A 17161-nucleotide genomic window follows, 5' to 3' on the forward strand; every position below is an offset into this window, starting at 1 on the left:
ACAAACAGTAATTTCCATAATTGATCAACTGCTGATTACATGATTATACACACAGTGAAACGCAGAAAGGTCACACAGCTCAAGTGTTTTAACTGCCAACTAACACAAAGTGCTTTATCCAGTCTGAGTGACATATTAGGATACACCTTCAGCTATATTGTCAGAACAATGAATCACTCATCTATACACAAACACCTTAACAACAAGACCGTATTTTGATGATAAACTATGCAACATTTAAGAGTCATTTGATTCCAAAATGTGAACAGTTGCAAGCAGGTCAATCTTATAAATATTTAAATGCAATGCAGTATTCAAACTCACCCTCTTTGACATTTGACCAACTGCAGAAGTTGCTTGCAATGCTCATGAAACTGATTCACATCTAAAGAGGTTGGCAACTGGTTTTTCCACTGAACGTCTTACTTCTGATATTTATGCACAGCGAGCAGCGACATGGCTCACATGATGGCAGGTATTTTCTATTTTAGCTGTGGTAGAGCATGTGGGAAACTATTAATCATAATATTGTACATACAGAATGCTTTTGCATCATTTATATTCAGCAAATTGTTTAATTTATTAATTAAACTGACTGCAAGAAGACCCGTGAAGACTAGTGAGCGTTTGCAGGAAGTACTGACTCACTGCAGTCCCATTGGGCCTCGTGCTCTGTTAATCTGGTCCGAGTAACTGAAATAAAGACCAATGAAGTGAAAGCACTAGAGGTGACATCATCCTTTCTTAGTTCTGCCAAAGACACACAGTAGAAAATGATTTTAATAATCCCGAAAATGAATCAAGGGTGCAGTTTGTCTATTTTAAACATTGTAGACTCTAAACTAAAGTCTCACTTTTGTAATGAAAAAGAATAAAGAATAGTTTTATTTCCTGTATCAAGGCCGGTTTGCTTTGAGATTGTTTCGATTTATCAGGCATCTCAAGTTACAAAGCATGTGTGTTTCCGTCATTCAAATGCGCGGAAAGTGTTGAAATCGTTTTACGTAAAATGCTGCTTGCAGTTGCACACCATCTTTTCCTCTGGGGGTGGGGGAAGAGACTTCATTCTCAGTGTGCTTTCCCGTGTCCAGCTGGTCCCTGGAGATCACACTGCATAATCAGTGTTGATGTCTTTCAGTATCTGGTTCCTATCATGCTCATAAGGGTCTGTTCTGTTTGAAAGTGTCCTTCTTATTGCATTGAGAAAATATGATCCACTCATTAGCACACGTGCACAATGATCCCATGGCCTCTTTTCTCTCTCTTTGCCCTCTTTTCTCTCATTTCCTAAACTCTCCACCTCCCCAAAATTGGTCTTTGATTACACTCAAGGCCATTTTAATGGAATCATAAAATCTAAGCAAATAACATTGTAATTAGTAACCTACTGGGTTACATATTACATTAAGGTTCCCTTGTAAAGGGGTTATAAAGGTGTTTGTTAATGACTAATAACTCATTTACAAATGCATTGTAAATTGTTGATAAGCAGTTGAACAGGTTCACAGGTTTCCACTCTACATTAAGGTTCACTTTCACAGGTTATGAATGTTTGTAACTCATTAATAAATGGTTTGCAAGTGTCCACCCAACATTAAGGTTCCCAATTAACTATTGGAATTAAAATATTCATTATTTATTTCTCATCAAGTTATCGTTGTGCTCTTGTGTTTTTTTCCCCCCAAAATAAAGTTTGATAATTTCATCTTGATAAACAAGAAATCAGTTTTTACACTGCTGTGGATAGGCATCATTTTTTTTATTTCAAAGTGTTTTTTATTGTTTTAAATGTACATAACACAAACAAACCAACCTACATTCTCTTATACAAGGCATCCCCATCTAGCCTGGCTCCGCCCTCCTACGTACTTCCGCTCAATTTTCATTTTCCTTCAGTACTACGTCTGGGACTGCGGTGTATGCTTAGGTTTTCCCCCGAACAATTTTTTACCGGTCCAATCAGCGCACAGAGGGAGTGGCTGAGAGCGATGACGTTGATGTCGTGCGCTAGTTTGAGTTGTAGTTCAGTAATGGCGGCGGTGAAAGATGCGAGTGTGTGGCAGCGCTGACGAATGTCCAGAAGTTAAAAGTGTGGCGAGGTGGACGAGCGAGCGAGACCGGTGTGCGTGATTGAGACACACCGGTCTCGAGTCCTCTCATGAGGGAGCACGGAGGCATATAAGGGCGAGCGACACCGGTGAAGGACGAGAGAGGACCAGGCCTGGATTTTAAGTTGGGTTTTGTTATGTTTGTGCGCGGCAGTCGTCCGTGAGGGGCTGCCGCTTTTACTTTCATTTTGTGTTTATTATTTGGTTAAAAGTTGCTAAACGTTCGCCGGTTCCCGCCTCCTTCTTCCCTGAACAAACGAACTCCCGTTACACGGAGCAAGAACAACCACTGCTGTACTGCTGATGTTGTGGTCCGGGAAAAGTCTTTTCCAGTTCGCTCCGTTAGTGGTGAAGGAGTTGCTGAAGCCGTCCGTCTCCCACCACCCGCGAGAAAAACCCCAGGCTGAATTATCGACTTTTGACAAACACCAAGGTCGTGTGGTAATGTAATTGCTGTCCGAATCCACATCTCTGAGTTTTCAAGAATATGTCACTTCAAAACTCACTGTTTATATCCTTTATAGACCCTTTCAGAGCACTGCGCGGTTGCGTGAGCTGTAATTTGCATTTCTAGACTTGTATTTCTTTAAATACTGGCAAGTGTTTACAAGAGCAAAATATTTCACCACCGCTCAAAAAATAAAAGAAGAAAAGCACGTAAACATTTGAATTGGGCTGTTATTCAAGGCAGCATTATTCTTATCATACTAAGCATATGACATTTTATTGACAGCATACAATCATGTTATGATTGCACGATATATGCACCACGAGAGCAGCGCGTTCCGATCACAAAACTCTCCTCCACCGTGAATAAATAACAATCCGAATGCACGAGGTTTTATCACTGATACTGAGGTGGTGTGTGCTCAGTTAATGTGAGAATCAAAGGCGAACGGCGCGTGACATACGTCACGACCAAACGTTAGCGATTGGTTAGGCAGATTCAGAGTGACTCTTGGCAGATCCAATAGTTTTAAACTTCAACAGAGAACCCGCCTTCAAGGAAGTAAACGCTTGTCAATGGAGAGTGGCCAGACTCTATGTACAAATGAAATGTACGAGAGTCTGGTAAAACCAGGCTAATCCCCATCTACAAACCTCATACTTTGTATACATTATCTCACAATTCCCCTTTCGTTGCAGATTTGCATCTAAAGTTCGTACAAATACTGAGAATGCACACAGAACAAAAAATAAATAAATAAAAAACAAAATAAATAAAAAAATAAAAATAAATAAATAAAAGGGGAGGAGAAGGTGAGATGAGAACTTAAACTTTTTAATCTAAAGAATTAGCATCAAATGCATTTTCATAATAATCCAAGAAAGGCTGCTATACATTCTGAAATCTTTCTGCTGAGGTTTGGACTGTAGTTCTTAACTTTTCAAGCTGGAGGAAGGACATAATTTCGCATACCCAACGTGAGTGTTTTGGGGATGTGGGAGATTTCCAATTTGTAAGAATTAGTGGGCGGGTTAACAATGTAGAGAATGCTATTAATTGAGATTGGCCTCTTGAAACCCCAACTTGATTGTGTACCACCCCAAATATTGCAATGATAGGATCTGGATCAATATTCTTTTTAAAAATGTAGGTGAATGTATTAAATATCTCAGACCAGAATGTGCCTATGCATGGGCATGACCAGAACATGTGAGCCAAAGAAGCAGGGGCTTGGTGACAACGCGTACAGCTGGGATCCACATTAGGATATATTTTGGCTGATTTGGTCCTAGAGAGGTGCAGGCAATTAAATACTTTGAATTGTATCATCAACCTGTGCCTAACACAGATAGACGATGTGTATATTTTTTTGTATAGCTCTTTGCCAAATTTCATCCGTCAATTCTGTATTTAGGTCGTCCTCCCACTGTACCTTAAGAGACAGAAGAGATGGGCATTTCATGGCCTGAATAGCAGTATACAGCTGGGAGACACCCCCCGAGAGATGAGGCTTGACTGTCAGACAATGATCAAGAGGGCCGATATTTGGTTTTGAGGGGAATGACCGAAACTGGGAATGGACAAAATCACGGACCTGAAGATACCTAAAAAAAATGAACCAAATAGTCAAAAGAAACGAACTTGCCATCTACAAAAAGATCTCCCACACTGTTTATGCCTTTTCTAGTCCAGATGAGAAAGGCTGTATCTATAAGTGATGGCTTAAAAAGAAAGTTTGAGGACAGAGGCATAGACACCAAAGCTTGTATGTGACCAAAATGTTTGCGAAACTGGGTCCATATGCGTAAGCTGCCTCTTACAATAGGATTGTCTGTATGTGCACCCACTGCCTCTGGCAGTGGAGCACACAGCATTGAGGCCAAAGAGACGGACGAGCATGAATATTGTTCCATTAGACACCAACTCTGACTATTCCCACCAATAGAAGCTCCATATTACTAATTTGTGAATGTTTGCAGCCCAATTATAGTATAACAAATTTGGTAGAGCTAGTACAGCATTCTCCTTACGTCTCTCGAGAACTGTTTTCCGTACGCGAGGTATAGTTTTGTTCCATGATGTGTACTGATGTGCCCGTCAAGTTCCTTAAAGAATGATTTTGGTATGAAAATTGGGACTGTTTGGAATAAATACAAGATCTTAGGTAATATTACCATCTTTATTGAATCAATACGTCCAGCCAGGGACAGTGGCAGAGTAGACCAATGATTAAGGTTCTCCTTGATCTGTCCTAAGGTTGATTTGAAGTTATTTTGGTATAGGTCCTTATATCTACTTGTGACACTTACTCCCAGGTATGTCATGGGGCCCTCTGTAGTCCTGAATGGGTATGAGTCAAAGGATCGATTCCGAGCAAGAACATTAATTGGGAATAAAACACTTTTGGTGAGGTTAATCTTGTACCCAGAGGATTTACCAAATTGAGAAATGGTGTCTAGGCATTCTGGGATTGAAGTCTCCGGATCTGATATAAACATCAGCAAATCATCGGCATACAATGACACTTTATGAACCAGGCCGCCCCTCGTGATACCCCGTATGTTGTTATTACAAGTGGCTCAATGACCAGATCTAAGAGAAGAGGGGACAACAGACAACCCTATCGTGTCCTTCTCTGAACAGTGACATATTGCGAATCTAGCTTGGGGTGCTGCATACAACGTCTGAATCCAAGAAACAAAGACTGGACCAAAGCCGAATTTGCTTAGAGTTTTTAAAAGGTGTCCATACTCAATCAGATCGAAAGCTTTATGCGCGTCTAGTGAGATCACAATTTCTGGCGAGTGAATCGAATGTTTAGAGTATATTATGTTAAAGAGGCGACGTAAATTATGAAAAAACTGCCTGCCCTTTACAAAGCCTGTCTGGTCAGGATGTACAATTTTTGGTACTATAGATTCCAATCTTAAGGAGAGAATCTTTGTAAGTATTTTATAATCACATGTGAGTAGGCTGATCGGGCAATAAGACTCGCATTTAGTGGGGTCTTTGCCCTTTTTGGGAAGCACAGATATTGTGGCTTAGGTCATAGATGTAGGCAGCTTCTCTTGTTTGAGTGATTCATTGTAGACGAGGCACAGTAAAGGTATCAATTTAGAGGCAAAAGCCATAAAACTCAATTGGATACCCATCTGGGCCTGGTGCCTTTCTATTTTTCTTTGATCTAATTGCTTGACTAATCTCAGTTTCAAATATCGGCTGCTCAAGGATGGCCTTATCCTCCTCAGCTATAGTCGGGAGAGTTACATTGTCAAGAAATACATGATCACTAGGATTGTCTGAAGAATATAGGGATGAATAAAATAATCTGAATTGCTCATTAATGTCTTTGGGGTCAAGCTTAACTTCTCCATCCGCAGTTTGTATTTTTGTAATAAAATTGGCAGCAGAATATTGACGCAGCTGGTGGGAGAGTAACCTTCTTGCCCGCTCTCCATGTTAGTAAAAGTTTTGTCTAGATTTCAGAAATTTCTCTCCTGCTTCCGTGGAGGTAAGAAGATCAAATTCAGTTTGTGATGCTATTCTTTTTTTGCGGAGGTCAACTGTAGGGGCCGAGGAGTGTTGCTGGTCAACATCGTGGATTAGATTGATCAACTCATTGTAGACCTGACTTCTATTAAGACGGGCGGTGTATTCTATTATTTGACCCCTAATATATGCTTTAAGAGTTTCCCAAAGTATTAAAATATCGGTGTCTGGCAGCTGGTTAGTTTCAATAAAGAAATCAATCTGTGTTGAAATAAAGTCTACAAATGTTTCATCAACAAAGATGTATTAAATCGCCAATTACATTGAATTAGCCTTCTAACCTGGAGCCAAAGCTCCATAGTGACCGGAGAGTGGTCAGAAATAACAATGCTTTCATGACTGCAAGGCTTAATTGATGAGAGCATTTTTTTGATCCAGCAAAAAGAAATCTATTCTTGAATATGTTTGATGAACAGTGGAGAAGAAGGAAAACTCCTTTAACATAGGATTCTTAAATCTCCATGGATCTACTACACCACTAGAACCGCAAAAAGCATTTATAATAGTTGCAGATTTAGAGGGGGAAGGAGGGGCTGTAAATACTTTGGAACGGTCTAGAGAAGGTTTAAGAACTGTATTAAAGTCTCCTCCCAGAATCAGATGGTGTGTGCCCAGCTCTGGTTAGTCTGGTATATGGCCAAACAGTCCTTTAAAAAAGTCTGGGTTATCCCAATTTGGAGCATACACACTAACTAGGACCACTGGCACGTTATAGAGTCTGCCCTGAACAATCACAAAACGCCCGCATTTATCACTAATAGCACTGGTTTGTATAAATTGTACATTTTTGCCAATCAAGATGGCTGTACCACGAAATTTAGAATTTAATTCAGAGTGGTAGACCTGTGATACGCATCCTCTCTTTAATTTAGGAATGTCTGTTATGCGAAGGTGTGTTTCCTGTAGGAAAATTATCTCTGCTTTCAATTTGTTTAAATGTGAAAACACCTTACTTCGCTTTACAGGATGATTGAGTCCCCTCATGTTCCAGCTCACAAATTTAGTCGCAGGTCTATTCATTCCATCTGCCAGACCCATGGCTGATAAAGTTCAACTCAATGTTATTATGAAAACTCATCTCCAACTCTGAGAAAAAGAAAGAAGGTAAAGGGAAAAAAAACAAAAGCACAAAGGCAAAAAAAGAGCAACCGTTAACAACACAGACCCCTGCTGGTCCCTCCCCAAATGAGAGACTGCACCCCCCCCAACCTCCTAAGCCACTATGAAGTTTCATGGAAAGAAGAAAATAAAACTTACCGAGTGGAGCTGAGGCCCCACACAAACCTTATAATAACCATTAAGCTGAACATCTATAACATTAACAAGACTATTTAGAACCATTACTCTATATCCCTGTGTACATGGAAGAGAAAAAAAAAAGGAAAAAAAATTCAAGTTATCAATACTTTGATTTCAGCATGTTAGAAAACGATTCTAAGTGAAATATGAAAAACCAAGCAGACATATGAATTATTGCATATGAAGAAAAAAGAAAAACGCCTCAGTCCGCATATGCCACTAGCTATCAGTACACCCACTGTCCAATGTCACTGAACTGATCCAATGTCCCATGGCATTACGCTGCAGCGATATTGATCCCCAACCACAATTGGTTCACTCCAATACTCCCACCAAATATAACGTTACTATGGTATTTAGCCGAACAAACTCCCATATTAATACCTCATAAGTCCCCTGACAAAGGTAACCGCTTTCTCTGGGTCAGTAAAGCTCTTCTACTGGCCGTCCCGAGTCGTAATCTTCAATTTTGCAGGATACAACAGCCCGTATTTCATTCCCTCGCATTGCCGTAATAACTGTCTCACCTGTCCGAAAGCCGCTCTCCGTCGCGCCACATTCTGCGTGTAATCAGGGACCACTCTGATAGTGTCGCCATTTTCAGATACAAGTTTTGGAGATGTAGCAGCCTTTCGTAGAATGCTTTCCTTCTCTTGATAGTAGTGGCACTTGACGACAAAAGCTCTCGGTGGCTGCCCATTTCCCGGGGCTTGCTGCAAAGTACAGTGAGCCCTATCAATAACGGGCGGTTCGTCCAGGCCCATCACTTTTTGTAAAAGTTTTGCAACGAAGGTGCTCGCTGAAACGCCTGCCTCTCGTCCTTCTTTAACCCCAAAGATGCGTAAATTACATCTCCGTGATCTCGCTTCCAAATCCTCAGCCTTTGCCGCCAAACTCACCACCTCTTTTTTCAGTTCAGCCACCTGTTGCTCAAGATTAGCGTTAGCATCCAAGTGAGTGTTAGCTGCAGTTCCCTAAAAAGTAACTTTGTTGGTTACTTTTTAAAGTAATGTTACTTTACTTTTGAATTCAGACACAGAAGTTCTATTTTTGGCAGATGTTAATGCAGATGTAAAGATCTGTCATACCAAAACTGAAATAAATAAGCCTCAGGCTGAAGGAATTGCAAATTCACGCCTGTACAGTTAAAAGAGCGCAGCTGCCATTCTGGATCACAGAAGAATAAGACGCATGCGAAGAAAGTTTAACACACTACAGCAATAAAAAAAGGAAAGAAACACAAATGTGATGTTTATCTAAAGGATTTGTTTGCTTATCGGTATTTCGTCTTTGAACGTCAGCTGCAAAGACATTGTTTAATAAAGTGAGATTAAATACATAAAGTATATTTGTATTGTTTAACAAATTTAAATATTGCAGGTTTGTGTAATATTCTGAGTTTGCATTTCACTGTTTTTATTCCTTTTAAGGAATACTGAATCAGTTTTTGTGCAAGTGAGATGAGTAAATGCATGCTCGCATTTTCTAGAACATAGTACAATATAACCATCATGTTCACTTACCACTTCTCTCAACTTGCGGGGACAGAAGAGGTAACTGGCAAGAAAAAGTAATGCAAAAAGGAAAGTTGGAAAAAAGTAATCTGATTATGTAACTTGCGTTACTTGTATGCATTACCCCAACACTGTTTAGTTTTTTATGGTCTGTGATTTGACTTGTTATAAAAAGAGCGTATTCACACCAAAAAAAAAAAAAAAAAACATTCTTACTAATGTAACTTAGTTCAAGTTCACTTGCGTGTTTTCATTATTTAGTACATGATAACAAAAAACAAAACAAAAAACCTAATTAAAATGTTTTAATCACTAAGATGAATCTACAGTATATAGTGCTAAACTGCTGCCACTACCTGTTGACAAGGCAAACGTACAACTCTCATACCCAAATACAATGTGAAAAAAAGGCACAATCCAAAATCTTTAGTCATGTCATGTTTAGTTTCATTGCGTTGTTCTGTTTAGTTTAATTGTTTTGCCCAGTTTTTCCAGTTCTTTTGTTTTCTTGGTTTCCGATTAGTTCTCACGTGTTCTTTGTTCCTTGTCTTTAAGCCATCTGTTTTGCTCTGTTCTTGTTTTAAACATTTCTGAATTATTGTTCTCTGCACTGTAAACCCTAACGCTCCAAATAATTAATTGGTTTGAGTAGAGCCAACTCAAATTAAACTAATTCGTTCAAACAAATGAACTTTTATGAGTATTTAGAACTTTCTTTTTCTTTTGAGTTCTCAAAACTGACTCATTTTTAGTAACCTGAATTGTTTCATTGTTTTGAGTTTTATGAACCTGTTTCTTTTCATTTAGACTAACTTAAATTGAACCGAAACTGGCTGGGATTTCAATTTCCCAGCATGCTTTGCTCTTTTTGTGGATTTAATTACACACGCTCACCGTGACACTATTAGAACAGTTGATGCCACATGCATTCTTCAGTTGACAATACTTATGACTTATGATTTCCCTCTATCAAGGATGCTGTTTGTTTCACAGCTGCTGGTGAAGTGGGGTCACAATTTAATTTGGTCATCTGTCAGGACAACTCGTCATGCCGTCAGTACATCTCAGCAGATTGGAGCCATTACATTCACTTCTCTCACAGCTGCCTGGCCTTTCCACTGAACTCATTTGACCCCCTTCCACATTCTAGATGTACTTCACGAGAAGCATTTCACAGCTGCGCAAGAAGGAGCCTCCACTAACTATTTGAATACGACAGGCTGAAAGCTAACCTTAAAGTTTTGACAAATAGGCTTCTGCATTGTGACATTTGACAGGTGGTCATTGGTGTGAAAAAGTCAGTCGATGTACTGATGTATTTTAATCCGCTATTCCTTTATCTTTGCAGGTTGAGCTACACGTGCATCTTGATGGTGCTATTCGAATAAAGACCATTATAGATGTAGCAAAGTAAGTGCATTCCAATTACATACTGTGATAAATACACTAAAATGTCCAATTAGAAACTATTTTCATAGCTTCTACCTGTAAGCTGGTAAAAACAGTTAAATCCTTTGTGGCTATTTTTTGGGGTTCGAATCCGGCACAACACCGGAACGGCAGGTATCGTCACATTAAATAATTAAATAAATCCTTGGTTGGACGTCGATTAATTTTTGCGACTGTCAAAATATTTTCAAGCAGGAAAAACCCCTGGGGTAGGCCATTGGATAAGCTTTAAATGAAGTTTTATTATTGATCAACAGCACCATATGTTCTTAGGTAAATTGATATTACGATACAGGCAATTCTGTGGTCTAGGCAAATTCTAGGCAGTTCTGTGGTCTTTCCATTAAAACTGCTGTAACTGTGTTTCAGGCGGCGGGGAATCCCTCTACCTGTGAGGGATGAGGATAAAATGAGAGACCTGTGCAAAGTTCATGAGCCGACCACACTCACAGAATTCCTTGGCAAGTTCAATCACTACATGCATGTCATTGCGTAAGTAGTTGTGCCGAAAAAAGATCTGCCTCTAAATAAATTGTGTTGTGGGTTTGCTTAGCCCATTTGTGCCCAAATTTTTCTGAATGGTTTCATGCATATAGTCATGTTAATAGTGTCCTGTGTGAACATGTTCTGCATTTATTTTCCACAGGTTTTTGTTTTTTTTCTTGAAAATCGTATTTGAATGTGCGGCAACTATAGTTGCCGGTGGGCAAATATGTTGTATGCACCCCTTCAATGTCAAATTTGACTAAGGAGAACATTTGGCATCTAACTCAAAATAACTGTTTTCAACAGATCAATCTTTATTCATAAACAAATGTATTATTTATAAAAGTCGAAAAACATAAAACTAAAAAAAGCTGCATCTATCTTATAATCTGTAGAATATGAAAATACAACAAACAACAAATACATTTGTCTTAAAGTGATGGAACATAGTGCAGAACAAAGTGCAGCCATTAAGTTGCCCTAACAGGACATTGTGTATCAAAAAGTTAGATGAAAATAAATTAATATAATGACGAAAAAATGACATCTATATATGTTCGGTTCTTTGGGTCACGAGGAAAATATATTGTTAAAATGTATGGTTATAAAAAAGTCTGCTTAAAATATTGAGAACAGTAGGATTTATTTAACCAAATTTATATTTACGTCATGATGATTATTTTGTTGCGTGAGGTCATTTGGGTATCAGCATGCGCAGTTGCGTTGGAAGCTTCATAAAAAACACAGCGTTATTATTATTCACAATCCATCGTCAGGAGCACACAGCCCGTTGGTATGTAGCGAATTTAGAACCTTTGAAAAGTTTATCATAAGCTACGGTCTGCTGTACTTTAATTTAGGAATGTTTAAAGTTTCATACTTGTGTATTTGTCGTCATCGGCTGCGTTTAGTCCGTGCTGAGAGACTTAATTTGTAGTTAGGTTAGCGCGTGTACTGTTCAGTTCTCTCGGTTTGCGATATGTTTGAACACTGGATAATTAACAAATTACCAAGTAAACTAATGTAGCAGACGGTTGTGTGGTCGGCGATGGAGTTGCATTCATTTAGTAAAACATTGAACTATAGTGTTATAATGATTAATGCACCTTACCTGCCGACTCGTGTGATAGTTATACTCTGCGCATGAGCGCTGCTATGCATGATGGGAAATGTAGTTTCTGTGGTGTTCTAACGCAGCTGTGTAAGACTGTATTGGAGATTATATGATAGTGTATTCTTATTTATAGCAGAAATAGATCTAGTTATTTTATTGTAACTACTTCATGTTTGTTTATTTTGCATTATATATTCAATGGATATATTTGTAACACTGTTTATTTCTTATTTCAGGTTTATGACCTGTGGTCAATTGTATAAATAAAACAAAAATACAAGACTAATGACAAACACGAGTCGTGCCACGTGTGCTTCCTGTCACTAGCCCATTCGGATGGCTGAGAATTTAAAAAGATCCGAACAGTCATAAACCATTTAGGCCTGCCATTCAAACATTGTGGCCCTGTTCTGAAGCCTGAAGACCAGAAAATAAATCAGTGACTGGTAACCTTATCTAGTTAAGTTAAAAGCCCATCTATACTGCCTATTCACTTGCTAGTCTGCAAACCTAAGAAGAAAGAAAAAAGCGAATTAACAAGATGGCAGAAAAGGAGAAAATAGAGAGGTTACGGCAAAAGCGTTCAGCAGCCCAGACTGCGTTCACTAAAAGAGCCAACCATCTCACCTCCAGGGCCAATGCGCTAGAAGAAAGGGATCTAAAGGCTGAGTGGAGAGAGTTCAAAGGAGATCATACCAGAGTGGAAGATGCAGGATTTGAGTATGCTATGGCCTTACGAGAATTAGAAGACGAAGAGGCCACAAAAAAGGCAGATCAGGTTGACGAGAAAACACTGGAATGCCATCGCAAGTTTGATGCAGTTAAACACCTCATCCAAAACAGCTTCTGGACCAGATTTGCTGAGGAGCAGATCTCCACCCTTGTAAAGGAGGCTAACTCATCCCTGGATCACGCCGAAGCAACCGACCATCTGCAGCTGTCTAGGAAGGAGTGTGAACTGATGAATAGAAACTTAGAACGAGAGGTATGTGAAGTCAACAGTCTAGTAATTGAGTGGACAGAAATTATTCCTCATGCCGCACTAAAGGAATCTAGAGACCGTAGCAGGATGATGAGAAAGCGACAAGAGAGACTGTGGGATAAGTGGGCATGGCAACGCAGCACTTGGTCTGAAGACGAAGAGGAGCAGAAAGAACTGGTGAAACTGGAAGTTACCGGGAAGAAAGATGAAGACGAGGAAAGCCAGACCGGTGAGCAAGCCGGCGCGTCTATTGGTTCTTCTCCTAACCGTAAACTGTCCTGTCCCATAGACAGTCACTTCCCTATAAGCGAAGTTCAGCATGACCCACCCATCGCTCCCACCTATCTCAGTTATGGTGGACTTCCAAATGCTACAAGCACGCAATTGCAAGTCCAAGGTGCTCCCAACATGTACCCAGGGCCTTTCCATTTCAAGCCCCAAATCATGTTGGAACGAGCACGCCTGCCTACATTCTTTGGTAACATGAGAGATTACTACCGTTGGAAAGCTGAATGGGAGGACCTTCAGCAGCTGGGGAACCCTCATGGTTTGGAAAATATAAAAAAGTTCCATCTCATAGGAAGTTTAGATGACAAAGTCAAAAAGGACCTTGTCTTGTCCAGCTGTGGATCTGCTACTGATGTGTTCAGGCTCCTGGACAACAAATATGGAAATAAGCCGAAAATAGTGCTACTTATTTCAAAAGAAGTACATGACCTACCACCTGTAAAGGGAAACAGCCCTAGAAAGACGATCGAACTAATTCAAGCTGTGGAAAGAGCTCTTCGTGACCTCCAAGTCCTGGGGGAAGAAGATGCTGTGAAAAATCGGTTAGTAGCACAGTCGATTGAGAGTAAGTTACCAGACTCTCTGAAAGAAAAGTGGCTAACTCATAAGAACGACCCTGCAAGCGGCTTTTCACCCAGAAATCACTTCGATTGTCTAATGGAGTACCTGAAAAAACAGGAGGACATTCTTGAGGAGTTAGATCAACTGCAGCCTAGTTTGAAAGACTATACTGAGAGGTCACAGGAAAAGAGTAGAGAAAAGAAGGCATTTACCAAGGCTACATCAATCCAAAAGGGCTCTCAACCTAGTTCATGTATAACTTGTGGGGACGAAAAGCATGCAGGTAGATTGTTTGCGTGCAAAGCCTTCAAGAAGCTCAACCTGTCAAGCAAGAAAGCTCAGTTAAAGAAGTCAGGAGTATGCCTCAAATGTTTGCGCATCCATAATGAGGACGGCTGCTGCACTGAAAGGTTTCTATGCTCCAAAGAAGACTGTCATAAAGGAGGGTCCTCAGACCACAACTACTTACTCTGCCCGTTGCCACAGACGAAAAAGAACGATAAAAAGAATGAAGAGCAATGTAAAGTGAGAGTAGAGAAAAAGAGACTTGGTTTGACAGAGAGACAGGAGGAGGTTCTTGCCAAGCTCTCTCCAGAGCTAAAAGCAGAGGTCAAAGAAGCTTTCTCAAATAAGATTTCAACAACAGTGTGCACTAGTTCAGACAGTGAGCCAATAGAGTACCCCGTAGTAATGATGCTACTCTCCGTGACGACTAACTCGGGCCAGCTAATCGGTACACTGATCGATCTTGCTTCAGATACCAATTATATCTCAAATGAAGCCGCTGAGCGTCTTAAGCTGAAAGGCGAAAACATCAAGCTGATTGTGCAAGGAGTTGGAGGAATGGAGAAGATAGTTGCTACCAAAAGGTATACTCTGAGACTAAGAGTAAAAACACAGAAGGGTACAGTGGCGGAGCACAAGCTCCTATGTTACGGCCTGGAGAACATAGCAAAAGTGAACCAAGCAGTCACGCCACAGCAACTACTGAAATTCTTTCCTAACATCGCCGCACATGACTTGGTCCGTCCAGAGAAGATCGACCTACTAATAAGTCATAGGGAAGGTCGCCTGGTCCCACAGCCAATCAAAGTGGAAGGAGACCTCGTCCTCTGGGACGGCCCTCTGGGAATAACGGTCGGAGGAGCTCATCCTGACCTGTTCGAGAAAGTAGATTTAGCGGTGCACAGGTCCGAAACTCATTTTGCACGTTCTATGAGATCAGCTTCGAAGGCTTATAAAGAAGTCCTTGTTGACCCAACCGAACTTGCCAAAGCTAAAGTGGTTAATGGAGAAACAATCCTCAGGAGTACTTTGGTCACCAACAAAGACATTTTCGATTGGTTCAAGTGGGACAGCGTCGGCGCTGCCTGCGACCCTCAATGTGGTGGCTGCAAATGCGGTAGATGTCCCCCTGGTGGTAAAGAAATGACACTAGGAGAGGAAAGAGAAATAGAAAAAATCAAAGAATGCCTCACCTATGTGCAAGCAGACAAGCACAGCAAGTCTCCTCACTGGGACGCAACTTATCCATGGAAAGGAGATCCTGCGACACTGCCAGACAACCGACGTGCAGTGGAGGCGACTTTCCTCAACACTGAGAAACGCCTCGAGAGGGAGCCGGAATGGAAGGCTGCGTACAGGGAGCAAATCCACGAGATGATCTCAAGGGGAGCTGCAACCAAACTCACTCAAGAAGAACTTGAGAGCTGGAAGGGACCGAAGTGGTACATCAGCCATTTAGTCGCACCAAATCCACACTCATCCTCTACCCCTGTAAGAATTGTATGGAACAGCAGCCAAGAGTTCCGCGGAGTGAGTTTGAATGACCTTTTGTACAAGGGCCCAGACGTCCTCAATCAGATCAGAGGAGTCCTTCTAAGATTCAGGACTGGATTGTACGCCGCCTTAGGCGACGTGAAGAAAATGTATAACTCTGTTTGGCTTAAAGACACAGAAGTTCATCTCCATCGATTCCTCTGGAGAGACAACCCAGAGGATGAGATTCAAACCTTCGCTGTCGTCAGGGTTAACATTGGGGACAAACCTGCTGGCTGCATTGCCCAGGTTGCTATGAGGGAGACTGCTAATCTTCCACAGTTTGCAGCCATGGTTGAAGAACGCCGTGTTCTGGTAGAAGACAGCTATGTCGATGACATATTAACATCCCACAATGACATCAAAACACTGGAAAAGATCACCAACGGAGTTGAAAAGATCTTGGAGGCTGGAAGCTTCTCCTTAAAACCGTGGATTTTGACAGGCCAAAGTGGGAGGTTAGAAACTGCAGCTAACTCCAGTAACAGTGAGACAACTTTGTCAGCGCCTAAGACTCTTGTGTTGCCAAATCAGATGCGAGACGAAGAAAGTAAAGCGCTGGGTGTCGGCTACGAACCAGAGACCGACAAACTTCGGGTGTTGACGTCCATCAATTTCTCAAAGAAGCGAGGCAAGATGAGGACGGGAATTGATTTGAAGGAAAATGAAGTAAGAAGTGGAACTCCAAACCCCTTAACTCGTCGAGTACTTCTAAGTCAGGTCGCTGGGTTCTACGACCCTATCGGGTTTGGCACTCCAGCAAAGCAGAAAGGAGTAATGCTCGTAAGGGAATCCTACCAAGAAGCAAGTATTGGTAATCCAACTAAAGATACTTGGGATGACCCACTGTCGCCAAGAATTCGGGAGGCTGCTATTAGACTCTTTGAAGAGTACGTGAGACTTGGCAAGATAAAGTTCGAAAGAAGTCTCACACCTTTTGGAGCCATGGGCCGACCTATGGGTGTCACGTTTTCGGATGGGAGTGAGGCTTCCTATGGCGCCGTGCTTTATCTCCGCTGGGAAACGCAAAGAGGAGTTGTTGTGAGGTTTGTTGAATCGAAAGCCAAACTTACTCCTCTCAACCAGAAAGGGGACGTGATCAAGGCAGAGTTATGTGGCGCTGTCTTCGCAACCCGGTTGAAAAGGTACTTTGAGAAGCACTGCCGCCTTGAGGTCAAACGCTGGGTCCACTTTGTGGATAGCTTAACTATCTTAGGGGCAATCCAGAAGGATAGTTATGGCTACCAAACATTCTTCTCCAACCGAATTGGTGAAATACAGATGGCTGGGCCAGTGGATGACTGGAGGTGGGTTGACGGCAATCTCAACATTTCTGACATCGTCACTAGGGGAGCAACTCCTGAAGAGCTCGATGAAGAGTCAGAATGGCAACAAGGCCCCGAATTTCTAAAAAGACCTGAGGCTGAATGGCCTGTGAAGATGGCCAGCGAAATTGTGACCAAAGTTGCTGATAAGGTAAAAAGGTTACAAAGAAAAGCATTCTCAGCTGTAACAACCAGAGCTCAATCGCAAAAGGTTGCAAAA

At 41.2% G+C, this 17161-nt stretch overlaps 1 protein-coding gene across 3 annotated transcripts in view; it reads left to right on the forward strand.

Annotated features, from left to right (window-relative positions):
- The window catches only part of ada (adenosine deaminase), a 41391-nt gene that overhangs the window by 8197 nt on the left and 16033 nt on the right, over positions 1-17161 (forward strand). For all 3 annotated transcript variants that reach the window (XM_079803425.1, XM_079803426.1, XM_079803427.1), the window contains exons 2-3: positions 10267-10328; positions 10737-10859. In XM_079803425.1, coding sequence (XP_079659551.1) covers positions 10267-10328; positions 10737-10859 — 185 coding nt within the window. The remainder of the gene's footprint in view (positions 1-10266; positions 10329-10736; positions 10860-17161) is intronic.

The sequence above is a fragment of the Gobio gobio genome, assembly GCF_949357685.1.
Source record: "Gobio gobio genome assembly, chromosome: 21".
Taxonomy (NCBI): domain Eukaryota; kingdom Metazoa; phylum Chordata; class Actinopteri; order Cypriniformes; family Gobionidae; genus Gobio; species Gobio gobio.